Source organism: Hylobates moloch, unplaced genomic scaffold (assembly GCF_009828535.3).
Source record: "Hylobates moloch isolate HMO894 unplaced genomic scaffold, HMol_V3 SCAFFOLD_8, whole genome shotgun sequence".
NCBI lineage: Eukaryota > Metazoa > Chordata > Mammalia > Primates > Hylobatidae > Hylobates > Hylobates moloch.
In genome coordinates this window covers 65,715,886-65,743,119 of record NW_026652283.1, presented here as the reverse complement: position 1 = coordinate 65,743,119, position 27,234 = coordinate 65,715,886, and the positions used below count along the sequence as shown (strand labels likewise).

General features: G+C 39.7%; 1 protein-coding gene across 1 annotated transcript; it reads left to right on the top strand.

The window, feature by feature from the left end:
• Nucleotides 1–5,113: 5,113 nt before the first annotated feature.
• On the top strand, nt 5,114–25,957 carry TIPRL (TOR signaling pathway regulator). Its single transcript, XM_032161066.2, has 7 exons — nt 5,114–5,533; nt 10,223–10,402; nt 11,105–11,204; nt 17,697–17,828; nt 22,304–22,399; nt 24,668–24,730; nt 25,652–25,957. Exons 1-7 carry the CDS (start codon nt 5,430–5,432, stop codon nt 25,793–25,795), a joined length of 819 nt encoding a protein of 272 aa, XP_032016957.1. The 5' UTR covers nt 5,114–5,429; the 3' UTR covers nt 25,796–25,957.
• Nucleotides 25,958–27,234: the final 1,277 nt, after the last annotated feature.

The window sequence follows — 27,234 nt, the reverse complement described above, 5'->3', positions numbered from 1 at the left end:
CTCACTGCAAGCACCGCCTCCTGGGTTCATGCCATTCTCCTGCCTCAGCCTCCCGAGTAGTTGGGACTACAGGTGTGCATCACCACACCCAGCTAATTTTTGTATTTTTAGTAAAGACGGGGTTTCACCACATTGGCCAGGCTGGTCTTGAACTCCTGACCTCGTGATCCACCCGCCTCTGCCTCCCAAAGTGCTGGGATAGAAAAGGCTCTTTTGATCACTCTGTCTTTACCAGTCTGTTCCCTACTCCCCATATTCTTGCCCTCTCCACTTAATTTGTGAATGTTCTGCACAAAATCTATCAATATCTGAAATCATAAGTTTTGTTTACTTATTACCTATCTTCTATATTACAGTGCATGTTCCAAGATGAAAGGGATCTTACCTTTTTTATTCATTCCTGTGTCCTTATAAACTGTACCTGAAACAGTTTCTAGCACCATAGTAGTTGCCAAAAAATGTCTGTTGAATGCATAAATTTTTTATAATAACTCATTAATAACCAACTGGTTAGTTGGTTGTTCTCAGCACTGAATCTTGACCAACTTGAATAGTAGATGGTTGAATATGGTGGCTCTAACATCCTTTTCCCAATTTGGCTGAAAATGAATTCCTTCCCTCCATCAAGTCCCAGATGTTATTCCATCCCAACAATCACTTTTATAGAACAGATAGTTGATGCATGATGGTACTTGCATGTGCTCTGAAAATACCCACCAATACCCAAATATCTCTCTAATGTGTGTGTGCTTGAAATTGTACCTCTAGAGATTTACTTCTTTGTATCATCAAAGAATTACAGTGTTAGAGTCCTGTAATAAATTGTTGGACTGGAGGTCATAAACTGTTTTAATTGTTAGATTTTATATTTAAATAAAAATATACCTATTAGAGGACGTGTTCATAATATATTGTCTGGAAAAATTTTGAAAAGAGACAAATGTTCTGGGAAGGTAGGTAGGGAAGCAGTGAGTCCTTAGTTCTGGAAACGGTGGCATGGTACTTCTCTATCAAGGCCAGTTCATAGAAAATTATATTATAACATGACTTAGGGTAAGATGTAAATGACTGATTATGTGAATTAGTGGTCTGTTACCCTATCTAGAAGCAGCTGAAATTTTAGATGATAAATTAGTACATTTACTATGGAGAACAGTATGGAGATTCCTTAAAAAACTAAAAATGAGCTGATGTGGTAAATCATGTCTGTAACCCCATCACTTTGGGAGGCTGAGGCAGGAGGATCACTGGAGCCTAGGAGTTCGAGACCAGCCTGGGAACATAGTGAGATCTCATCTCTACAAAAAATAATAAAAAAAAAATTAGCCGGGTACAGTGGTGCCTGTAGTCCCAGCTACAAGGGAAGCTGAAGTGGGAGGATTGCCTGAGCCAAGGGAGTCAAGGCTGCAGAGAGCTATGACCATGCCACTGCACTTCAGCCCGGGCAATAGAGCTAGACCCTGTCTGTTAAAAAAAAAAACAACAACAAAACCCAAAACACCTAAAAATAGAAGTACCCTATGATCCAGCAGTCCTACTGCTAGGAATATACTCAAAAGAAAGGAAATCAGTATATTGAAGAGATACCTGCACTCCCGTGTTTGCTGCAGCACTATTCACAATAGCCAAGATTTGGAAGCAACTGGAGTGTACACTAACAGAGGAATGGATAAAGAAAATGTGGTGCAGGCTGGGCGCGGTGGCTCATGCCTGTAATCCCAGCACTTTGAGAGGCCGAGGCGGGTGGATCACGAGGTCAGGAGCTTGAGACCAGCCTGGCCAAGATGGTGAAACCCTGTCTCTACTAAAAATACAAAAATTAGCTGGGCGTGGTGGCGGGAAACTGTAATCCCAGCTACTCCGGAGGCTCTGTCACTCCAGCCTGGGTGACAGAGCGACACTCCGTCTCAAAAAAAAAAAAGAAAATGTGGTACATACGTGCAATGAAGGACTATTTGGCCACAAAAAAGAATGAGATCCTGTCATTTGCAACAACATGGATGGAACTGGAGGACATTATGTTAAGTGAAATAAGCCAGGCACAGAAAAACAAACTTTTCATGTTCTCTCTCATTTATGGGAGCTAAAAATTAAAACAATTGAACTCATGGAGTTAAGAGAGTAAAATGATGGTTACCAGAGGCTAGGAAGGGTAGTGGAGAGGGGCAGAAATGGTTAATGGGTACAAAAATATAGTTAGAATGAATAAAATCTAGTATTTGATAGCACAATAGGGTGACTACAGGCAACAATAACTTACTGTACACATGTAATCCCAGCACTCTGGGAGGCCAAGGCAGGTGGATCACAAGGTCAGGAGTTCCATATCAGCCTGACCAACATGGTGAAACCCTGTCTCTACTAAAAATACAAAAGTTAGCCAGGCATGGTGGTGCGCGCCTGTAATCCCAGCTACTCAGGAGGCTGAGGCAGGAGAATTGCTTGAACCCAGGAGGCAGAGGTTGCAGTGAGCTGAGATCGCACCATTGCACTCCAGCCTGGGCAACAGAGCAAGACTCCATCTCAAAAAAAAAAAATTACGAAAAGATTATAATTGGAATGTTTGCAACACAAAAATATAATAAATGTCTAAGGTGATGGATATCCCATTCGCCCTGATGTGATTGTTACGCATTGCATGCCTCTATCAAAATATCTCATATACCCCATAAATGTCTATTATGTACCATAAAAATTAAAAATAAAACAAATTTTTAAATAAAAAGAAATTTTAGATAGAAAACAAAACCCAATCTTGGCCAAAGAAACCTCAGAAAAACCTTAAAAACTGAATTCCAGGCCAAGATGGGAAGAGAGGTCAGACACACCTCTATACCTTCTCCCTTTTAGAGTTTAGGCACAACTGACCAACATTAAGGTTAAACTAGAGATCATAAGACTGACAAAACACTCTGTGGCATATAAGATACCATATTATAAACAAGACCTAGGCTGGGTGCAGTGGCTCAAGCCTGTAATCCCAGCACTTTGGGAGGCTGAGGCAGGCAGATCACGAGGTCAGGAGCTCAAGACCAGCTTGGCCAATATGGTGAAACCCCATCTCTACTAAAAATACAAAAATTAGCTGGGTGAGATGGCGTGTGCCTGTAGTCCCAGCTACTTGGGAGGCTGAGGCAGAAGAATCGCTTGAACTGGGGAGGTAGAGGTTGCAGTGAGCTGAGATCATGCCACTGCACTCCAGCCTGGGTGACAGAGTGAGACTCTGTCTCAAAAAAATAAATAAATAAATAAATACAAATAAACAAGACCTACAGGCCGGGCGTGGTGGCTCACGCCTGTAATCCCAGCACTTTGGGAGGCCGAGGTGGGCGGATCACGAGGTCAGGAGTTCAACACCAGCCTGACCAAGATGATGAAACCCCGTCTCTACTAAAAATACAAAAATTAGCCGGGCATGGTGGTACATGCCTGAAATCCCAGCTACTTGGGAGGCTGAGGCAGGAGAATCGCTTGAGCCTGGGAGGTGGAAGTTGCAGTGAACCGAGATGGGGCCTCTGCACTCCAGCCTCGGTGACAGAGCAAGACTCTGTCTCAAAAAAAAAAAAAAAAAGACCTACGGCCATGCAAGGCAAGGATTAAGTCATGCCCTACAAACCATAAAATCTCGTTAAATGGTTTTTTATGTGCAATGGTATAATGTGCCTTACTTTCCAACCTGACTGGTGTAGCATCACATGACAGATAGCAGACTCCCTTTTCTTAAGCATTCCTTTCTACTGACTTCAAGTCTTTAGGTAAAGCTTAACACTGTTTTTTGTTTGTTTGTTTTTGAGACAAGGTCTTACTCTGTCGCCCAGGCTGGAGTGCAGTGGCACGATCTCAGCTCACTGCAACCTCTGCCTCTCGGGTTCAAGTGATTCTCCTGCCTCAGCCTCCCTAGTAGCTGGGATTACAGGCATTCACCACCATGCTCGGCTAAGTTTTGTATTTTTAGTAGAGACAGGTTTTCACAATGTTGGCCAGGCTGGTCTTGAACTCTCGACCTCAGGTGATCCACCCGCCTTGGCCTCCCAAAGTGCTGGGATTACAGTCTTGAGCCACTGCACCTGGCCTGTGTTTTTGTTTGTTTGTTTTTGAGACAGGGTCTCGCTCACCCAGGCGTGAGTGCTATGGCATGATTATGGCTCAATGCAGCCTCTGGGGCTCAAGAGATCCTCCCACCTCAGCCTCTCAAGTAGCCTGGGACTACAGGCAGATACCATCATACACAGCTAATTAACATGGTTTGTAGAGATGAGGCCTTACTGTGGTGCCCATGCTGGTCTCAAATTCCTAGACTCAAGCAATCCTCCCACCTAGGCCTCCCAAGATGCTGGGATTATAGGCAGGAGCCACCTCGCCTGACCAAAGCTTAAATCTTTCAACAGATTGCCGATCAGAAAATCTTTGAATCCACTATGATCTGTAAGCCTCTCCTTCAAGACATCCCACTTTCTTAGCCTGAACCAATGTATATCTTCCATATATTTACTTATTTTACCTGCAATTCCCAACTCCCTAAAATGTATAAAACAAACAGTAACGCCACCGCTTCGGATGCTCTTTCTTAGGACCTCTTGGGACCATTCCCCGGGCCATGGTCACTCATATTGGTTCAGAATAAATCTCTTTAAAACCTTTTACAGAGTTTTTTGTTCATTAACGAAATCATCTCATTTTGAGGCAACTGAAGCCTAAAATCGTTAGAGAAGCGCTTTGCTCAAGGATTCACACAACAGTGTTGCAAAAGGAGATTTAGCACTAAGTCGGCTGTGTTGTTTCCACTATACTGGGTGCCTACATAGCAACTAGACCATGGAAAGTCTTGGCATATCTACGAGGATGCAATTTTTGATAGGAGTTGGTCATTGTCAAGAGCGACTAGATGGCCACTTCCAAATCTTGTTGGTGCTGGATTTCCTAAACTCTGTGGGATTACTTCTTTTTTTGACCTCAAAACAGAAAAATTTCCTCGGTAACACGATTCACTAACACACGAGGTAATTACACTGCCTTGAGGTCTGTAAGGATCAAGTTGGAACCGTCGTCCCCTTCCCTGGCAGTCTCTAAAATCCTTCGAGATGACGTCACCCAACGAGTTCAGGAGGGCGGCGCGTTCCTAACCACACCTTCTGCAACCCAAGTGCCGCCCCTCAGACTTTCTCCTTTTTCCTTTTTTCCGGAGCGTCGGAACGTAAGACGTGGGTCACGCAACAAGAGCAACTAGTCCCGGAAGCAAAAAGCAAAGAGGCGGAGAAGAAGACGGGAAGCAGAGCCCGCGTCCGGGTCGGCCGGCAGGGGGCGGGGCCGGGCATGGTAACGGCTCGGAAGCCTAGGAGGCTGGGCCGGAGGGAGGCGGAGGAACCGGTGTTCGCCGCCGCCGCTGCATCAGCTTATTCCTTGTGGCCTCTGCGGGTCCTGCCTCAGCCATGATGATCCACGGCTTCCAGAGCAGCCACCGGGATTTCTGCTTCGGGCCCTGGAAGCTGACGGCCTCCAAGACCCACATCATGAAGTCGGCGGATGTGGAGAAGTGAGGCTTCGGGGCACGGGGTCTGGGCGCTGGCCGGTTGCTGGCCCAGGGCGGGAGGCAGGGCGAACTCTGTGCAGCCCCTCCCCTTTCTCCTGAGGCGGAGGTTCGGTCCCTCCGGACCGGACCTTTGATTGACAACTTCGATAAATAATCCAGTCACACTTCCGGACCCTTTGGTTGGGGATCGCCAGGCGCTGCTTTCGTGAACTGTCAATCCGCCTGGGTTTGAGTAGAGTGTGACTGTTCTGGTGGACTTTCCCCTCACCAAACGTCGCCTGCCTCAGCCTGCACCACCTTTTTTTCTGGGTGGCTGTTGCCTGTTTTCGTAGGGGTTAATGACGGGGATGATTTATAAGTTTGGTTTTTGTCACGTCAGATGCTGTGCCCGGCGCTTGAGATAGGAAATGTAAAAGACAACGTGCGCCTCAATTCACAGTCTCGTGAGAGAGACAGGCAATTATATTACAGCGTGAATAAATGTAATGAAGATGTATACACGGAGTGATGTGAGGTCTTTTAGGGGCTCGAACCATCTGGGAAATTGGCATGCCTGAACTGAATCTTTATAAAACCGTCGCGGGGGGCGGTGGATAGGTACATGCCACCAGGTCAGGCAGAGTGAGTTGTGATGCGTTTTTGATGCCTGGGCTGAATCTTGACAAATTTTAGGGGAATCAGGGGACGCATGTAAAGCTGGGGGCTCAGGGAGAGTGAAAGCTATGATGTGTTTAAAGAGCTGTGTCCGTGTGATTGGAGCGTGATGTACCATAGGGGATGTTGTGAGAAATGAGAGGTAGGCCCCAGGGGAATCAAGATACTGAGGGAATTTTTATGCCAGGCTAAGGAGTTTTCAATTTTATCTGACAACCACTTGGTGTAATTTTATCCAAAGGAGCTGCATTATCAGATGTACGCGCTGAAAGATTTCTCTGGAGGCCATGTTGAGGCTGGATTGCAGGTCCGCAGGGATGGGAAGGAGACCAGTTAGTAAGAGAAAAGACAGGTTTTAGAAGATTAAGTCCCTGGGATGGCCAGCTGATGGGAGGAGAAATAAAAAAGGAAGAGTCTGTGCTGATGACAAGATCTCTGGCTTGGATTTTTGCATGTATAGTATGCCTTTGAACAAGATGAGAAGCATAGGAGGAGGAGGAGCAGATGGGGGCTGGGTGTTGGATAGAGGATGTTTAGTTTATTGAAATGTGCGGTGGGTATAGGTCATAAAGTGAAGATGTTTAGTAGGCATTTAGATATATTTATCTTGGAGCTCAAAAAATATAACGTCTGTGGGTTTAAGTTTGGGAATTACCTGCCTGTATTTGGTACCTGGAGCTTTGGGAATGAATTAAGGTATCTAGAAGTCATCCAGAGGAAAAGGTCGTAAAATAGAACCCTAAGTGAGCACTTGCATTTTAAGATTTGAGCAGAGGGAGTGACCAGGGAAGAGAGGAAAGTAATGAAATGATGTTTGCTTCCTAATTCAAGAAAATAAGTGGTAATAGTCTAGTAGACTCACTGAAAAAAAATTAGGAAAATACAGAAAAGAAAGGAAAAAAATTTCCTTTCATCCCACCACAAATTGAATTACTTTTTTGAGTTTTTCCTCTCTATTTAACTTTATTTTTTTTTATAACTTTTTTTTTTTTTTTTTTTTTTTTAGTAGAGATGGGGTTTCTCCATGTTGCTCAGGCTGGTCTCGAACTCCCGACCTCAGGTGATCTGCCCGCCTTCGCCTCCCAAAGTGCCAGGATTACAGGCGTGAGCCACTGCGCCCAGCCTTGTATAACTTTTATTTTTTATTTTGTTTTTTTGAGACAGAGATTCACTCTGTCGCCCAGGCTGGAGTGCAGTGGCACAGTCTCAGCTCACTGCAGCCTCCGCCTTCCAGGTTCAAGTGATTCTCCTGCCTTAGACTCCCTGGTAGCTGAGACTACAGGCACGTGCCACCACGCCTGGCTAATTTTTGTATTTTTATTTATTTATTTATTTTTAATTTTCTTTCTTTTTTTTCTGATTCTTTCTTTCTTTCTATTTTTATTTTGAGATGGAGTTTTGCTCGTTGCCCAGGCTGGAGTGCAATGGCGCCATCTCGGCTGACTGTAACCTCCACCTCCGGGGTTCAAGCGATTCTCCTGCCCAGCCTCCCAAGTAGCTGGGATTGCAGGCATGCATCACCACGCCCAGCTAATTTTGTATTTTTAGTAGAGACGGGGTTTCACCATGTTGGTCGGGCTGGTCTTGAGCTCCTGACCTCAGATGATCCACCTGCCCTCGGCCTCCCAAAGTGCTGGGATTACAGGCATGAGCCACCGCACCCGGCCTCCTCTCCACATAACTTTCTGTGACAAATTGCCGATTGGTGCAAAAGTAATTGCGGTTTTTAATTGCAAAACCGCAATTACTTTAGCACCAACATAATACAATCTATAATTATATTATATATAAAGCAGTCAGCTTCAAACTGGGGCCCCCATGTAATTTACTTACAGATTCTCCAAGCGATGGCTGTATACATGGAGAGTTTTAAGGGAATAAAATTCCATATCTATGATCTCCTTATGTATTATTTTAAAAATAAATTTGCCTGAGGCCGGGCGCGGTGACTCACTCCTGTAATTCCAGCACTTTGGGAGGCCGAGGCAGGCGGATCACCTGAGGTCAGGAGTTCAAGACCTGCCTGGACAACATAGTGTAACCCCGCCTCTACTAGAAATACAAAAAAAAATTATCTGGGAGTGGTGGTGCAGGCCTGTAATCCCAGCTACTCCGGAGGCTGAGGCACAAGAATCACTTGAACTCAGGAGGTAGAGGTTGCAGTAAGCTGAGATCGTGCCACTGTGCTCCAGCTTGGATGACAGAGTAAGACTCCGTCCCCCACCCTCTGCCAAAAAAAAAAAAAAAAAAATCTGCCTTTTTTTATATGACAAAAGGAAGACTTACCCTCACCAATCCCAAATTTTTCTGTGATGCATTATCATAGATTGTAAAAACCGCTAAGATGCTAAATAAATTGATTGAGTAAAATATTGGATTAAAGAAGCTCTTTTAATGAGTATTTAAGACACCTTAAAACCACAGGAGCTTCCTGTCTTCTCTCCTTGTAACTGGTTATACCTGTTTTTAAGTGAGAAGCTTGATGTTAGAAATAGGTCATTTTCAGGCCAAGCGCGGTGGCTCACGCCTGTAATCCCAGCACTTTGGGAGACCGAGGCAGGTGGATCACCTGAGGTCAGGAGTTCGAGACCAGCCTGGCCAACATGGTGAACTCCTGTCTCTACTAAAAATACAAAAATTAGCCAGGCGTGGTGGCGCCTGCCTGTAATCCTAGCTACTAGGAGGGCTGAAACAGGAGGATTGCTTGAATCTGGGAGGCAGAGGTTGCAGTGAGCCAAGATCGTGCCATTGCACTCCAGCCTGGGCAACAGAGCAGTCAGACTCCGTCTTGAAAAAAAAAAAAGAAAGAGGGCATTTTGGCCTATGTTTAAGAAACTCTATATTTAGAACATTGAAGGACTGTAAATTAGTAACAGTGATTCTTTTACATATATGAGTGGAATATTTTATAAGACTGCCACATTTTTCCAGATATATTGGGTAGAATCCACAGACTCACATATTATTTCACATTTGGTATGCATTATTCAAGTTAAAACTTATTTTATGGAATCTTATGGAATATATATTCCAATTACAGTTTATTGTATCTAATCTTTTAAGTATTTAATATTTTCTATCTCCTAATAACAGAGAATAAATTTTACTTAAAATTATGATGAAAGTTAACATTGTTAGGTATCATCCTGAAGACCTGCACCTCAAAAAGTTAGATCACTGATATATGCACACAGAGATACACATTTAGATGTAATAAATATACAATGTGTGTCCAGTTTTTTCTTACTATTTTATCATAAGCATTTTTTCATATTATTATAGTCTCTCTTTAAACATTTGTAATGGTTCCATAATATTTCATCATATAGATATACTTTGGTTTGCATAATCGTTTATTGCTTTATAATGAAACATTCAGAGTATTTCTTTTGCACGATTATAAGTAAAGCCATTATAAGTATTAATGTGTATAATTTTTTTCTGTACTTTGAATTATTCTTTAGTACAGGTATCCTAAAACTGATACTTTGGGTCATAAGTGTGTAAATTATGTTAAATTCCTGTGATTTTTTTGCTTGATTGTTGCCCCAGGGTGAAATGTAAATTGACACAATCCTTCTGAAAGTCTGTGTAGGCAAGTGCTGAGGTCCCTCATCAGTGTCAGGTGCTTTTGCTTTTTTCATCACCACTTTTTGAAACTTTTAACAATTGAGAATTTTAGTGGAAAAATTATTTTCCTACAAGGGACAGTATCTTTAATTGCTTTGCTATCTTTTCTTCATACCCTCATGATATATATTATAGTAATATCTGTGTGCTATATATTATAGTAGTATAATAAGGTATTATATTATGTATTTGTATATTTATTTAGCCCACTGCCTAGTACAGTGCCATATGATGATGAAAGAATGGATGATGAAAACATTTTATAGACCTTGCAAATATATCATATTGATTAAATCATATGCTGTGTAACTCATTCAGCAAGTAGGAAGAATTCTGTTGGGATGGAAAAGAAACAAAAATGCCAACAGCGATATAAAATTATCTCACCCGACTTTTGGTTATGTATAGATTAGCCGATGAATTACATATGCCATCTCTCCCTGAAATGATGTTTGGAGACAACGTTTTAAGAATCCAGCATTGCTCTGGCTTTGGAATTGAGTTCAATGCTACAGATGCATTAAGATGTGTAAACAACTACCAAGGAATGCTTAAAGTGGCCTGTGCTGAAGAGTGGCAAGAAAGCAGGTGAGAATCCGGTCAATTAGGTTAAACAAAAAAGGTAATTAGCTTAAACAAAAGAGAAAAGACTTGAAAAAATATTCAGTAATGATACGTGTGTGTTGTTAGAATGAAGGGCTGGTACTATTAAACTTGAGAGTTTTATCATTCTAGAATTTGTTTTTCTCAGACATAAAAATGGAAGTTAATTACCCCACTGCTTGAATACTTGTTAAAGTGAATTACAACTGAGCTGAGCTATGTACTTTTTCAATTTTTCAGTGTTCCTTATTGAAGAGGCAGTAGGCTATACTTAATGTTCCCGTTTTTAAGAAAAAATGTTTACTTATGATATGCTTAATAAATACCCTATTTGAGAAGCATTGAAATTAAGACAACATGTTTTTCTTTGATAGTCAAATCAGCAATTATTTACTTTGTGCCTAATATGTACTAAGTACCTTAGATGATACAAATAAGTATAAACCTTTAAACCATGTCCTCAGGCAGTATACAGACTAATTGAAAAGACTACATCAGTACATGACAAGTTAAATAATAAATGCATAAAAACTGTAAGAAAAACCTTGTACTGGTGAATGATAGCAAGTGTATATATTTAATAGGATATTTTATGTTATTGTAGAATATAATTTGATGTGACATATAAATACAGATAATCTCTATTCTGCATCACTGAATCTGATCCATCTCATTTTGGTATTTGAGGACGGAGGGTGAACACTCCAAAGAGGTTATTAAACCATATGATTGGACCTATACAACAGATTATAAGGGAACCTTACTTGGAGAATCTCTTAAGTTAAAGGTAAATCTTACTTTTTTCTTTTATGAGTCATTAATTGTCTTGGACAGTCTGAGCATTAGAACTTTCTAGTAATGGGTTATTTTTTGCAACTACTTTTATTGTCCTTGTTTTCTGTTGTGGCGTTCCTCAGAACATAACGTGAGGGGGTTTTGCTTGTTGACTTATCAGCAGAAAATAAAAGACGGCCTTAGTGGAAGAATTTATTTTTAAAAGTGTAGTTGGTGGCAACGGCAGACTGCCTTGTTGTTATCATTATCACTATCAAGAAACATTAAAATGTGTTTCAGGCCTTGGTAATGTATTACGTGATTTAGACAGAACCTGCTAGCTTGTAGCTTACAAGTTTATAGATGAACAAATATATGGGCAAAAAGAACTTCTGGTTAGACAAAGTAGGTTTATGCCCTGTCTGCCCTGAGTATGAACCTGTAATAACTTTAGGAAGTTACTTAATTTGAGTCTCAGTTTTATCAATAAATTGGGTAAACAGAAATATCTACCTCAAAGCAGAGTTTTGATGTGAAATAATTTATGGGAAGCTCTCAATAAATTCTAAAGCTCTATATTAGTATTAAGTCCTGTGTGTGTAAGCCCTGCTTGAGAAGAGATTCGGGCCAGGCGCAGTGGCTCACGCATGTAATCCCAGCACTTTGGGAGGCTGAGGCAGTTGGATCACTTGAGGTCAGGAATTTGAGACTAGCCTGACCAACATGGTGAAACCCCTTCTCTATTAAAAAAAAAAAAAAAAAATTAGCTGGGTGTGGTGGCGCACCAGTAGCTGTGTAATACCAGTAGCTGTGTAATACCAGCTACTCAGGAGGCTGAGGGAGGAGAATTGCTTGAATCCGGGAGGTGGAGGTTGCAGTGGGCCAAGATCACGCCACTGCACTCCAGCCTGGGCGACAGAGTGAGACTCTGTCTTAAAAAAAAAAAAAAAAAGAGATTTGGCCAGGTGCAGTGGCTCGCGCCTGTAATCCCAGCACTTTGGGAGGCCAAGGTGGGTGGATCATGAAGTCAGGAGTTCAACACCAGCCTGGCCAACATGGTGAAACCACATCTCTACTAAAAATACAAAAATTAGCCAGGCATGGTGGAGCGTGCCTGTAGTCCCAGCTACTCGGGAGGCTGAGGCAGGAGAATTGCTTGAACCTGGGAGGCAGAGGTTGCAGTGAGCCGAGATCACACTGCTGCATTCCAGCCTGGGTGACAGAGAGTGAGGTTCCCGTTTCAAAAAAAAAAAAAGAGATTCATGGTAAATAACGCTAGGAAGATGGAATTGGTAGGTCTTATATTGTGAAGTTAGCTGTATTTTGAAATCTTATAGTATGACTGAAATGAAGCAAATCTGGGCCGGGCTCAGTGGCTCACGCCTGTAATCCCAGCACTTTGCGAGGCCAAGGAGGGCAGATTACTTGAGGTCAGGAGTTCGAGACCAGCTTGGCCAACATAGTGAGACCCCCACCTCTAATAAAAATGTAAAAATTAGCCAGGCATGGTGGCGTGTGCCTGTAATCCCAGCTACTTGGGAGGCTAAGGCAGGAGAATCGCTTGAACCCAGGAGGTGGAGGTTGCAGTGATCTGAGATCACGCCACTGCACTCTAGCCTGGGCAACAGAGAAAGGCTCCGTCTCAAAAAAACAATAAATAAAATAAAATAAAGAAAAGTTGGTTTAGGTTGAATGTCTCTAAATATCGCAGACTATTATATAGAATGAATTTATTTCGGTGTAACCTGAAATATTTATATTAAAAGTAGCCATTGGAAACCCTATGTCATCCGGGCGCAGTGGTTCACGCCTGTAATCCCAGCACTTTGGGAGGCCGAGGCAGGCAGATCACCTGAGGTCAGGAGTTGGAGACTCGGGAGGCTGAGGCAGGAGAATTGCTTGAACCCAGGAGGCAGAGTTGCAGTGAGCCAAGATCACGCCACTGCGCTCCAACCTGGGCTTCAGAGTGAGACTCCATCTCAAAACAAGGAAACCTGATATCATATGTTGGTGCTTAGGCAGAAATGTTAAGAAGATAGTGTTGTGTCTGGGCCCCTTTTCTCTGCAGAAATGTTTAGAGTCTCATGAAGATGAAAGTTCATAGCAGGAACTTAATGATTGTTATCTTCAGTTTCTGCCATTACTACAGTCCAAGCTTTATTTTTCTGTGCTTCCAGGAAAAAACTCATTCATTCATTGAACAGATATTTCTTGAGCTCTTGCTCTATGCCGGGCACTAATCCTAGGAGCCTTGGATACAGCAGAGCAGACAAAAATTCCTCCTTTATAGTCTAATGGGAGAGCAAGGTTATATCAGTCCCTTATACTACTTCATAGATTACTGTTCTCCTCCCTTCTCTCTTCTGATTGAAAAACTTTGTAGAGAGCATTTGATATTTCATTGCGAGGAGTGAGGAAATGGGACCTTGTTTTAAACCCATACAATAATGATGATGACTTACTTTGTGGACTGACTTAGGAAAAGCCTCCTGGAGGTTATGAAGCGGCATTAGCTGTGACCAAGTGAGAACCATAGCTGTAGAAACAAGGAGTGTGAGAGCAGTAGAAGGCAAAAAGCATTTGTTCAGTACTCTCCTATTGATACTTCAGCCTATAATGTGATTTGTTCTGAGGTGTTGCTGATAAATGTCAATGTGATTACCCACTCACTGGTGGTAATGAGCTCAGGCTTTGGCAGAACACAGATCTGGGTTCAAAATCCCAACACCATCATTTGCCAGCCTGGAAGGTAATTTAGTCTTACTAAGCCTTGTTTCAGTCACTTTGTTAAACTAGGGTAATACTAGTTGTGAAGTAGGAAATAAAATTATATATGTAGGCTGGGTGTAGTGGCTCATGCCTGTAGTCTCAGCACTTTGGGAGGCTGAGATGGATCACTTGAGCTCGGGAGTTTGAAACCAGCCTGGGTAACATAGTGAAACCCCATCTCTACAAAAAATAGAAAAATTGGTGGGTCTGGTGGCACATGTCTGTAGTCCCAGCTACTCAGGAGGCTGAGGTGGGAGAATCACTTGAGCCCAGGAAGGCGAGGCTGCAGTGAGCTGTGATTGTGCCACTGCACTCCAGCCTGGGTGACAGAGCGACACCCTATCTCAAAACTGTGTGTTTTACAGTAAGCTCTCAATAAATGGCAGCTGTTACTATGATAATATAGTATATCAAGTATTAGGGAACCTAAGTTAATATTGTAATTCCTAGAATAAAAGTAGATATATTATCTATCATATATTATTATATTAAATAGCAGCCCAAATGGACTAAGGCCTAATAATTTCAATCATCTCTGGAATCCCTAGTGTCTTTTATTTCAGTTGGTTCTGGGTTATGACATCTAGGCTTCTAATTTGCCTCTTTATTTTTGTTTCAGTTCTAGGATGATGATGTTTTCCTTCAGAGAGGATTTTTGTTTAGTTCTGACAGGCGCTCGAGAATATCCATAGTCAAGGACAGAGCTCTGCAAACTTCTTCTGTAAAGAGTCAGACGTAAATATTTTAGGCTTTGTGGGCCTTAGAGTCTCTGTTGCAGCAACTCAGCTGTGCTGTCATAGTCTAAATCACTCATAGACAATATATAAATGAATGGGCATGGCTATGCTTTAATAAAACTTTATGGAAGTGAAACTTGAGTTTCATATAATTTTTATGTGTCATGAAATATTTTTCTTTTGATTTTTTTTCTCCAATTATTTAGCCATTATTAGCTTGCAGCCCATAAAAATAGGTAACAGGGCAGTTTTGACCTACATGTCTTAGTTTGCCTGCCTTGGTCTAGGACCAGAGTTTGAGGTGTACTGGGCCTGCAGATAAGAAGCTCTGAGGCTGGGCACAGTGGCTCATACCTGAATCCCAACACTTTAGGAGGCCGAGGCAGGCGAACACCTGAGGTCAGGAGTTCGAGACCAGCCTGGCCAACATGGCAAAACCCTGTATCTACTAAAAACACAAAAAGATTAGCCAAGCGTTGTGGCATGTGCTTGTAATCCTCGCTACTTGGGAGGCTGAGGCACAAGAATTGGTTGAACCCAGGAGCTGGAGGTTGCAGTGAACTGAAATGGTGCCACTGCACTCCAGCCTGGGCAACAGAGCGAGACTCTGTCTCAACAACAACAACAACAACAAAAAGCTCTGAAATCACTATAGCTCTTTAGGATGTCATCTCTGATTTGGGAGGAAGCAGAAAATTCTCCAGGGTCCTTGCCCTTAGTGAGCACTGAGCAGTGATGGCACCAAAAGCTAGCAGAGCCCAGCTTCTTCTCTCAATCAGCCAGTGCTATGCCTCAGGGCAAAGCCAGCCAAATACAGACTTACTTTTCTAGGCTCCAGTCTTTTTCCAGATCTCAGCCCAGTAACTCCATACTGCCTTGGCCATTTGATGCTTTTAGGAAGTTTTTGGTTTTTTTCAGCCAGCTTTTTAAATTGTCTTCAGCAAGGTTTGTCTAGATTACTTATTCTGCCAATACTGTTCCATATGTTTTTTATTTTTTGAGATAGAGTTTCGCTCTTGTCGCCCAGGCTGGAGTGCAATGGTGTGATCTCCGCTCACTGCAACCTCTGCCCTGCGGGTTCAAGTGATTCTCTTGCCTCAGCCTCCTGAGTAGCTGGGATTACAGGTGCCTGCCACCACGATCAGCTAATTTTTGTATTTTTAGTAGAGATGGCGTTTCATCATATTGGCTAGGCTGGTCTCAAACTCCTGACCTCAAGTGATCCGGCCGCCTTGCCTCCCAAAGTGCTGGGATTATAGGCATGAGCTACCGCGCCCAGCCCATATGTTTTATATTTAGCTAGTTATTTTTTGTTGTTGTTTTTTTTAGATGCCCGGGTTCAGAGAGGAGATATGTGGAGTTGAGGAAGAGAGAGAGCTGAAAAGTATAAAGTTTTAGACATACTTAGCCTTGCAAATGGAGCCAATAGCATAAATAAGTTAAATATGATATCCCTAACTCATGCTTTGTTTTTTGACTTTGTCTTTCATTTTATAAGAAGAAGTACGTAAATGGAAAAACTGACAGATTCATTTTGACCAATCACTTACTGAAGGCATATGTGAAACATTAATGAAGCAATTTACTAATGAGAAAATTCAGATAATGATTATTTTTGGGGGATTCAGGAGTATCTATAAGGAGGATGTTAAAAATGTGTTCCTTTGAACTAAAATCAAATAAAAAGGATGGAATTTACAAGTGTGTGTATTTAACACTAACTTAAGTTGTGTAACCTTAGGCAGTCCTCATTGGCAGACCAACTTTGTTTAACTAGATCATAAACTTAACGTGTGATGCAGGGGACTGGTTATATGCCCTGCCCCTACACTCTAACTCCCTTCCCCTCCCAATTTTCACCTCAAGAGTGGCCTTATACCTGCTCCGTACACAGTTGGAAGTAAAACTGCTTAGGACTAAGTGTTATCTCTAAGTGACCATGGAAGAATTACGGACATTTTTTACCTCCTGGAAATCATATACAAACTGCCACTTTCTTTTCATGGCATCTTTTCCCCCTACATTACTTAAGGTTCCCTTAGATTTCCTCCCAAAATCTGTGCAGTCTTGTAAAGTTTGTAATTTTCTTCTGATTCTTATCTAGTTATCTCAAATTACTCTCCATCTGCTAATTTTGTCCATGAGTCAAAACAAATAACCTAATCATGATGGTTAAGTAAAGCTACATTTACTAAATATCTATGGTTTGACAAGCATTGTTGTGTTTGTTTATGGTAAACCTGTCAAGGAGTAAAACAGCTGAGCATTTTGTAGTGAAATTAGATGTGGTAGAAAATAGTATCACAATTCATACTTGGGTGCTGCTCAGGAGACACTTGAGTTTAATGAGCTACTGATATGTTCTGCCTTGGGACTGTTGATGCTTTTGTTGGATTATGTGCATGCATGTTTTAGAGCTACAAAGTAATACATTGAAAAATTGCCAACTTCATTCAAAGCTCTTCGCAATGCTAGGAGTTCCCCTCAGAATTTCTCTACAAGTTCTTGTTTACCTCATTATTTAAAGCATTTTATTTTACTGTAGGTTTTGGGGAGTTAGGTTGAGCAAATATCTAACATTCTAATGGAAAAATATTTTTTAAGTTCCATATGAATGTCCCAAAAGTGGCTTTCACAGCACAAATGTTCTATGACCTTCTATGATAGCAGTCATTCATCACACTGACTGATTTTTGGTTGATTAATTTTCTCATAGTCACAACAAAAGTTGATTTTAATAAGACTTGCATGAAAAATGATAAATTTTTACTCCTTTTTTTGTGAAGCTATAATATTGGGCATCTGTAATGTCTTCAGTTTTTCAGAATCAAGCCATATTGTGATCTTTTATATCTACTAATGACACTCAAATTTAGAACTGTGTGCCCTGGCTATGCAGAAAAGACTGATTGAAAAAAAAAAAAGACTACTTTCCTGTGTCTCTGTAGCTCCTCAACTTTTTTTTTTAATGTGCTCCTCTTTAAAATTTTTTCTTTCAGGTTGTACCTACAACAGATCACATAGATACAGAAAAATTGAAAGCCAGAGAACAGATTAAGTTTTTTGAAGAAGTTCTCCTTTTTGAGGATGAACTTCATGATCATGGAGTTTCAAGCCTGAGTGTGAAGATTGTGAGTATTATTTTTGTTTAAAATTAATATTTTTCTTGCATTCTTAACCTCAGACAAAAATATGACTCACTTTGAATAACACTGAGCCTGGCTGGGCGCAGTGGCTCACGCCTGTAATCCCAGCGCTTTGGGAGGCTGAGGCGGGCTGGATCGCGAGGTCAGGAGACCGAGACCATCCTGGCTAACACAGTGAAACCCGTTTTTACTAAAAATACAAAAAGTTAGCTGGGCATGGTGGCGGGCACCTGTAGTCCTAGCTACTCGGGAGGCTGAGGCAGGAGAGTAGCGTGAACCCGGGAGGCAGAGCTTGCAGTGAGCCAAGATCGTGCTACTGCACTCCAGCCTGGGCGACAGAGCAAAGAAAAAAAAAAAAAGAATAACACTGAGCCTTAACATGATGTCTGTACAATTTCACTTGGATCTAGAGTATATCTTATTGAATATCCATTATAAAATTCACAAAATATTAGTGTATTCTTAAGGCTTTATTTTAGCAAAGCATTTTTAATAGACCTGCCTGGCCACCTTGTAGTTTATTTGTTTATTATTTAACTCGAATGAAGACTGTGACTTAATTTTGACATTTTGGATTAAAAATGATGTTGATAGGATCTGCAGACAGCAAGGTGGATGTCATTTTTAAAAATGATCCATGTGTTATGATTTCAATGCATCATTTAGCTACCACTTCAATTTTCAGCATGGTGGCGGGCGCCTGTAGTCCCAGCTACTTGGGAGGCTGAGGCAGGAGAAGCGTGAACCCAGGAGGCGGAGCTTGCAGTGAGCCGAGATTGCGCCACTGCACTCCAGCCTGGGCGACAGAGCGAGACTCCGTCTCAAAAAAAAAAAAACCCAGCAACTCTCAATTATAGCATTTGTCATGAGATCTGTCAAAGACAGAGACCCTAACATCAAACATTGTTCTTGGGGCATAATGATTGTGGATGCTGTGATTTAAAGAATGAAAATAATACAAAAGCAGCAACAGATTTGTTTTAAAGTCAAATTTTAGCTTCTTGGGAGGCAGAGGCAGGAGGATTGCTTGAGCCCAGGAGGTCAAGGCTACAGTGAGCTATGATGGTGTCACTGCACCCCAGCTTTGGAGACAAAATAATTTTATTTTTAGATAAATAAAAAATTTTATTTTATTTTTACTTATCTAAAAATAAAATTAGTTTTTTCAGTGGAATCAAAGCATTTTGAAATTGTAATGAATTTTTAGAGAATCATTTTTTGTAGCCTCCATATTTTATAGATAAGGCCCAAAAAGATAGCTTACGGTCATGAAACTAATTGCAAAGTTTTCTTTGTATCATCTAATATATATCATTATTCTAGTATTAGTCGTTTTCATAGGCTTTACTTCTTTGCTCACTTATAACTCTAAATTTACTTTTTTTTGTTTAGATTTATTCTCTCTCCAGTTCATCTAGTCTTGTATCTTTCCACTTGTCTACCACCTGCTGAATTGACTATGCTAAATGTTCATCATGAGTTTGCATACCTGGGTGTGCATTTGTATCCAAGGGGGTATATATATCATGTCTCTAAGTGGGTCGGTATTTGGGAAGCACATGTGGTTTTGTGGATGGAGTTGCTTGAAAGGATATGTGTATAAATATGTGTGTACAAGAATACATAGTAAGTCTTAAACTGAAGAGCATTTTTTTAACCAACTACTTTAAGCTGAAGTATTAGTTCATAGGTATTACTACCCTGTAGTGAAATTTGTAGATGATTTAATCCACCTACTTTGCAGCAATCAACATATTTTAACTATAAAATTAAAGGAAATTGGTTTAGAATAAAATATATTTTAATACTTAAATGCAGAATGTGACTGCACCAAAGACATAATGAAGCAGTCAGGTACTTATATTTGCATATTGAGTCACCGTAAATGTGACAGCAGAAAATGTAGGCTGACAGAGATGTATCAATCAGTGACTCTAACACAGTTTTCCAAAATGATGAACAACTCTTAGTGAAGTTCTAAATAAGAAAAAGTGTAATCTTTCCTTGATTTGGAAAATAGTTGCCTTCCTGGATAATTGAGTGATTTTTTTTTATTATCTATGTAAAATGGAAATAGGTTCTAAAGTCAGATCATTATGAGTAGGCTTTTTCACCTGTGTGAATGCCTGGTGAGATACTGCAAGTTTTGTGGAATGCAGGACTGGACTTTGTTGTATAGGATTGTCCTGTGCATCCCAGATCTGTCGTTCTGGTCCTTATTCACTAACTGTTGATATTGGTTGCTTATTGATGTGACAACAAAAAATACCTTCACAAATTCCCAAACGTCCCCTAGGAAAGAACTACTGCCCTAAAATATGCTATTGTATTGGCACTAGAGCTCTGGTCTCCTAATTCCTGCTCTCTCCACTGTGCCATGCTAAAATGGTACTTCAGTTTACTGCCTGTGTTGTGTCCAGTGTGACTGTTAGTAACTAATTTTGAAATTTGAAGAAATGTTGCAAGTCAGTCTTTCCATAAATTACACATATCACTGTGTAGTAATGTCAAATAATAATGATGTGCTTCCCAATTTGTTGTGACTTCAAGTTGTCATAAGTCAGGTTATTTCTATAGCTTTCCTTTACTAAAAGCCTTGTTTTTAAGTCTGTTGCCAATAACCCCATCAGAATACAGTTTGGCTCAGAGCCTTTTGTCCAGCAAAGATATTAATACCTTCTAGCCTCAATTTTATCCGGAAAATGGTTAATGAGCACCTGCTGTGTGCTAGGTACTTTTCTAAGCAATAGAGATGTGGTGATGAACAAAGCAGATATTTCCACCATCATGGAGCCTACAGTCAAGTGGAAACATAAATGAAGATAGTTACAAATCTGTTAATTCGTAATGGAGTGCTGTGAGAGAGAATACCAAGAGAAATCTATTGTGGTATGGAATGGTAAGAAAGGCCCCTCTGTGGAAGTGACATGTGTACTGAAATCTGAAGGACAAGTGAACATTAGCCAGGAGAATACTTCAGGTAAGGGAAGAGGGTGTGTAATGGTCCTAAGGCAGAAAAGAATTTGGCCTGTGGCTGGTGACTCTCCAGGCAGTTAAGTCACTATCATTACTGGGTTATCCTGTTATTTCTTCTTTCATTATTAATGTAGCCCTGTGCTTATATGTAAGATTATAGGCAGTTCCCTGAATATATGTTATTATTTCATGCCTCAGTACTTTCTGTACATGCAGGTCCCCTTTCTGAAATTCTCCTTCCCATCTCCAGCTGTTCTTTCTGTGGTCAGCTCAAGCCTTGTCTTATCTGATGTTCTTCAGCAGACTTAGGTACTTCTTTCTCAAATGCTTATTGAGCTTTGTGCATACCTCTATTATAGCAGCTACCACATCTGTTTGACCTTTCCCTGGCTGATAACCTTTTTGAGCATTGGGATTCTATTTTTTCATTTATATAAATCCAAGACTTACTATAGTAAGACCTTGGTGTTAGTAGACAATAGGTATTTATTTAGCAACTGGCCAAGCATATTCATTTTAATTAATTAATTAATTAATTTTGGGACAAGGTCTTGCTCTGTTGCCCAGGCTGGAGTGCAGTGGCACAATCATGGCTCACTGCAGCCTTGACCTCCCAGGCTCAAGCCATCCTCCCAGCTTAGCCTTCCACGTAGCTAGGACTACAGGCTTGTGCCACCATGCTTTTCTAATTTTTTGTATTTTTTGTAGAGATGGGGTCTGACTCTGTTGCCCAGGCTGGTCTTGAACTCCTGGGCTCAAGTGATCTTTCCACCTCAACCTTCCAAACTGCTGCGATTATAGGTGTGAGCCACCATGCCAGCTAAACATACTCATTTTAAAGACCCAAATACCTCACATTCCATTCAACCGCTCCCTTCCCGCCACCGGGACCCACCTTCATACTTTCTCCACTGATTCTGCCTATCTTTAGTAGTTATACTTGGAAAGCAGAGGAATTTGTAGATGTGCCACAGATGAAAGATGTTAAGAATGTGTTATAGTGTTCCGATAAACCAGGTCTTTAGCAATATGAAATAGTGCCTATTGGTTACACTGAATTAGAGCATTCTGTGTAAGGTCTGTTGCTTTGTTTTATGTAAAGTGAATAAGCGAGTAGTGACAAAGAACTAGGTTGTTCTTTCATTTTGGTTTTATTGGTGTTGACATTTACTATCAGTACCCGCCATTTTTTAAAATAAACATTATAATTTTTACATTACTTGGGTATGTTTTTAAGTCTTTTAAACCTCAGTATCTCCTCACCTAGAAAAAATATTTTAGGAAACCGAAACTATGATGTTAAATAGTTTGCACAAGGTTTTGAGGCTAGTTGGAGCTAGGACAAAGAGCTTCTAGTTGAGAGATTTTTATAAACTGTGAATTCAGCCTTATTCCAGGTTTTTTTTTTCATATTTTTTCTTTCAGCAAAGTAATAAAATATTTAATTTTTATTAAAATATTAATGTACCTTTTTTTTTTTCCAGAGAGTAATGCCTTCTAGCTTTTTCCTGCTGTTGCGGTTTTTCTTGAGAATTGATGGGGTGCTTATCAGAATGAATGACACGAGACTTTACCATGAGGTATTTATTCTTGTTTAATGAATATACTAATTGATACTGGGCTTGTTTGTGTTGTTTCATTGTCAATCTGAGAATTTGAAATTAAACCATCTATATTATATGGCAGTCTTTCTAACTGTTAAGTCTGAGTGTTTCACATTCACTGTTGACTGCAGGCTATCATCAAAACATTACATTTTCTTTTACAAAGGTTCTGGTGACTCAAAATGTTTTCTAAAAGACACTCCCTAATTGGGGAAGGGTCTTTTGAAACAATTTTGTATGTACTTAATCTATGTTTAAGAAAACTGTCCTTTAACTCTTACCTTTGTTTACAGTATATGTTGTTTATGTAATGTCCTGATGTACATTAATATACAGGAAGTACATTAATATTTTAATCAGGCCAAGGCCGGGCGCCATAGCTCACGCCTGTAATCCCAGCACTTTGGGAGGCTGAGGTGGGTAGATCACCTGAGATCAGGAGTTCGAGACCAGCCTGGCCAACATGGTGAAACCCTGTCTCTACTAAAAATACAAAAAGTTAGCCAGTCATGGTGGCACGGACTTGTAATCCTAGCTGCTACTTGGGAGGCTGAGGTGGGAGGATTGCTTGAGCTGGTGAGGTTGAGGCTGCAGTGACAGAGCAAGACCCTGTCTCAAAGAAAAAAAAAAAAAGAAACATAACCTAAGTTATACAGTTAGTAGGTGGCAGAACTGGAATTTGAACCTAGTAGGATAGGATTGGATTGATGTTTTCTAAACCCTTCACTTAGGGATTTTTTCTTGAAATAACATGGTTATAGTGATAGACCGTTTTTCTTTTTAAAAGTGGTGGCAAAGTACTAAACATAGGCTATATTTTTGTTCCCCAGAAAGAGAAATCTAAATTTTATTTTTATTTATTTATTTGAGATGGAGTCATGCTGTCGCCCAGGCTGGAATGCAGTGGCGTGATCTCAGCCCACTGCAACCTCTGCTTCCTGGGTTCAAGCGATTCTCATGTTTCAGCCTCCCGAGTAGCTGGGATTACAGGCGCCCACCACCATGCCTGGCAATTTTTTTTTTTTTTTTTAATGGAGCGATGGGGTTTCGCCATGTTGGCCAGGCTGGTCTTGAACTCCTGACCTCAAGTGATTCCAACTGCCTCGGCCTCCCAAAGTGCTGGGATTATAGGCGTGAGCCACTGCTCCTGGCCTAAATGTTAAAAATACTGTTTTAATTAAACAATATTGAATTTTAGGAATTTATCCTAAAAAGATTCTTTTATATAATAATCTACAAATATTAATCGGGCAATTACTTAGAGTTGTATGTACATGAATATTCACAGTAGTATTGTTTATAATAGCAGAAAGGAAGGAAAGTAGGAACTTAATGCCCATTAAATGGCCATTAATTAAATTGTTTATATCCGTATGGTATAAAATATGTAATTATTAAAATTGGTTGCAGAGATTAATATTTAAGTAATTTTGAAAGATATTCATTTCAGTGTTGAACTTTCAAAAGCAAGTATGAATCTACTTACATAAGATTCTCTGTAGCGATTTCTAAGTATTAAAGATAGTGTTACCTATAAGCTGTGATCACTGATGATTTATACTTTTATATTATTTGATTTTTTTCCTACAGTGACTATTAATCTGTTTTTATTAATACAAGAGAGTGAAACCTTAAAGGCGTATAATTTTGTGGCTTTTCTTTTATTGAAAAGTGTTTCAAGAAGTAAATTATAATAAGTTGCTGTTCTAAAACCTAACCAAAAATCTTAAATGGGAAAAATTGAAGTACAAAAAAGGTGATTTTAAGTAAGCTATTTGGTAAGAGCTTTGTGGAATGGGAAAGAATAAAAATTGTAAAGCATGTTTTGCAACATAAAAGTAGCACAATTATGTAGGTAAATGATAAGATAGCTTAAGGGAAAGATGTTTCAAACTTGTAGTAATTTTAAAATCTCTTGCATATTTCATTTATGCAAATTCATTATATACATTATTCATTTATATACATATTCTTTCAAAGTAAAATCTTTGCTATGTTTCTCTTACGTGGTAATTATAAAATCTGTTTACAGATAGATGTGTATCATTATTATAATATATAGAAATCGGAAATAATAATCCAATTTGAGTTAAATAGGAGTTATCTCAGTGTAGAACAAGGTGTTCTCTTTAGACTGCATGCTGTTTTGACAACCTATCCTAAAATGTAGGCAGTCTATTTAATAGAAAGGTTTTGTAAATCAGTATAATTAAATTTATTGCAACTGTTTATTTTTAAATACAGGCTGACAAGAACTACATGTTACGAGAATATACATCACGAGAAAGCAAAATTTCTAATTTGATGGCAAGTACTTAAATTTCAGTTTTTAGACGTTAATTTTAATGTTTCATTTTAATTTAAGTAGCGTATACCCCTGACCCCAACCACCCAAGTTTACATCCCAAAACCCATTCATTCACCTAATGGGGCTCTATAGGATAAATTCTATTGGAGCATAACTTTTCTGACCTTACCTCAAATACAAGAACATTTAGAGCTGCTAGGTACTTAAGCCTCATCTAATCTAATTTTCACATTTTGTTCTGGAGAAATTGAAACCCAGAGGTGTGACTTACTCTGAGTCACATAGCTGGCTGGTGATGGATGTTCTTTCCACTTAACCACCCTGCCACCTTATTTCTTTCTACATAGTCTCCTTTTCTCTTCCTAAAATGTGGTGATTCTGTACCATAATTTGTTTGTTTTGGCATCATTTTTCTTTATTTTTTACTCCCCTGGGACCTGTGAAGCCTTCCTTAGAACTTAGGATTCTATAATGGGTTGCTTAAAAATTTATACCTTCCTATAAACTTGATTTTATTTTTTCACCCTTAGTACTTATTTCTGTCTGGGTATAGAATATACTTGGAACAGAAAAGTTACTTAGATTCTGTTGTAGACTACATGCTGGGCTCTAACCGAAGACTAGTGTTTTCAAGATACAAAAGCAGCAGGTACATAGGGTTGGATTAAGATGCATTAAATTCTTAGGACATTTGTGGGAACATTATAAATGATATAACCCTGTGATCTTTGATGAAATCATTCAGTAACAAAGTTGAATGATTCAGTAACAAGAAATAACCTATTATTTTTAGGAGCACATATGCATATATTGCACCTGATTTTAAAATTTCCATGCTTTATGAATGCTTGAACCAAAACATTTGCAAGAAATGTCAGTACAATAACTGAATATGCTAATATGATTTATGTATTTCCTAGCATGTTCCACCTTCCCTCTTCACGGAACCTAATGAAATATCCCAGTATTTACCAATAAAGGAAGCAGTTTGTGAGAAGCTAATATTTCCAGAAAGAATCGATCCTAACCCAGCAGACTCACAAAAAAGTACACAAGTGGAATAGAATGTGATACAACATATACTTACTGTGGAATCTGACTGGACACCTTGGCTATTTGTGAGGGGTTATTTTTATTATGAGAATTAATTGCCTTGTTTATGTACAGATTTTCTGTAGCCTTAAAGGAAAAAAAAATAAAGATCGTTACAGGCAGGTTTCACTCAACTGCTATTTGTACTGTCTTCACATTCATATTCCAGATTTATATTTTCTGGAGTTAAATTTGGATGATTTCTAAATTATCACGAAGTGGGACCTCAGCAGTAGTGATGTGTGTGTCTCATGAGCAGTGAGCACAGTCTGCATTCATCATGAAACACTATCTTCTACCACGAGGAGGTTAATGTAAATCACCGAATCCCAATGTCTTGTGACTTTCATAGGATTCCTGATCGTGCATGTTGATGTACTGGCTCTTCACTTTGGGCTTTCTGATGTTTATTCACACCTTTGGAGAGTTGCAACTTGCCACATACGAAATTAGTCTCATAGTGTAGTGAACTTCACCCCCAAAATTTTAAAAATGTATTTCCCCCCAGTTTTAAATTGCCTTTGAAATAAAAAAAAAAAATTAGACTTAGTACCAGAGCCAAAAATACCCAGATTTTTGGAGAACTTATTACATACATAGAAACATGAATATGGTTTACCACTGTGTGTGTAGGATGTTAGAGTTATCTGTCCTCCATCTTTAGGTGCTTTTTCTTAAATGTGGTTTTAATTTCCATCTGCCATGCAACCTCAGAGTGAATAAACCCCTTAAATTTGGTGCTGGTTCGAAAGAGTCTAAAGGGTTTATTAGGGGTTGTTTTTCGCAAATATTACATCAATCCTTAAAGCAACAAGATTGATTTTCTGCTTAAAATGTTTGGGAAGATAGGTGAGGAGGACGGGGTTTTAAAATATAAAAGCAAGTTTTTCTATTTTAAGGTGCATATTTGTAACATTACAGGGGATGAAGTAAAATGTAATTAATTAGCACAAGACTTAAGGAGTACAGAAAGTACACAGAAGTAAATTTCAAATTCATTTGATTATTTTGATAATGACCCCTTAGTCATTTTATATTCTTGTCTGCGTTTCTAGAAAAATGGTCTTCATAAAGTGGAAAGTGATTAAAAAGCATCAAATAAGAAATTATTTGAGGTGGATTTTTTAAAATAATTTTTTGAATGGCAGGGGGAAAATTCACCCCTTTTCTGATTTGAAATATGTTGTACATATTTCCATTTGATGGATAAATCATTAAGTAAGAATATTTGATTTAAAGTATTAGCAAAACTCTTCAGGTATCAGTCTGAAGATAAATTTTAACAGAACATATACACTTGGGTATCCGTCATTGCTCAAACTCTAGTATATTGCTGGAGCCAATAGGCAGGGTATATTTTATTAGCTAAATTTGGTATTTGTCTTCTGCCTTCTGTATCACCTCCAAGCTA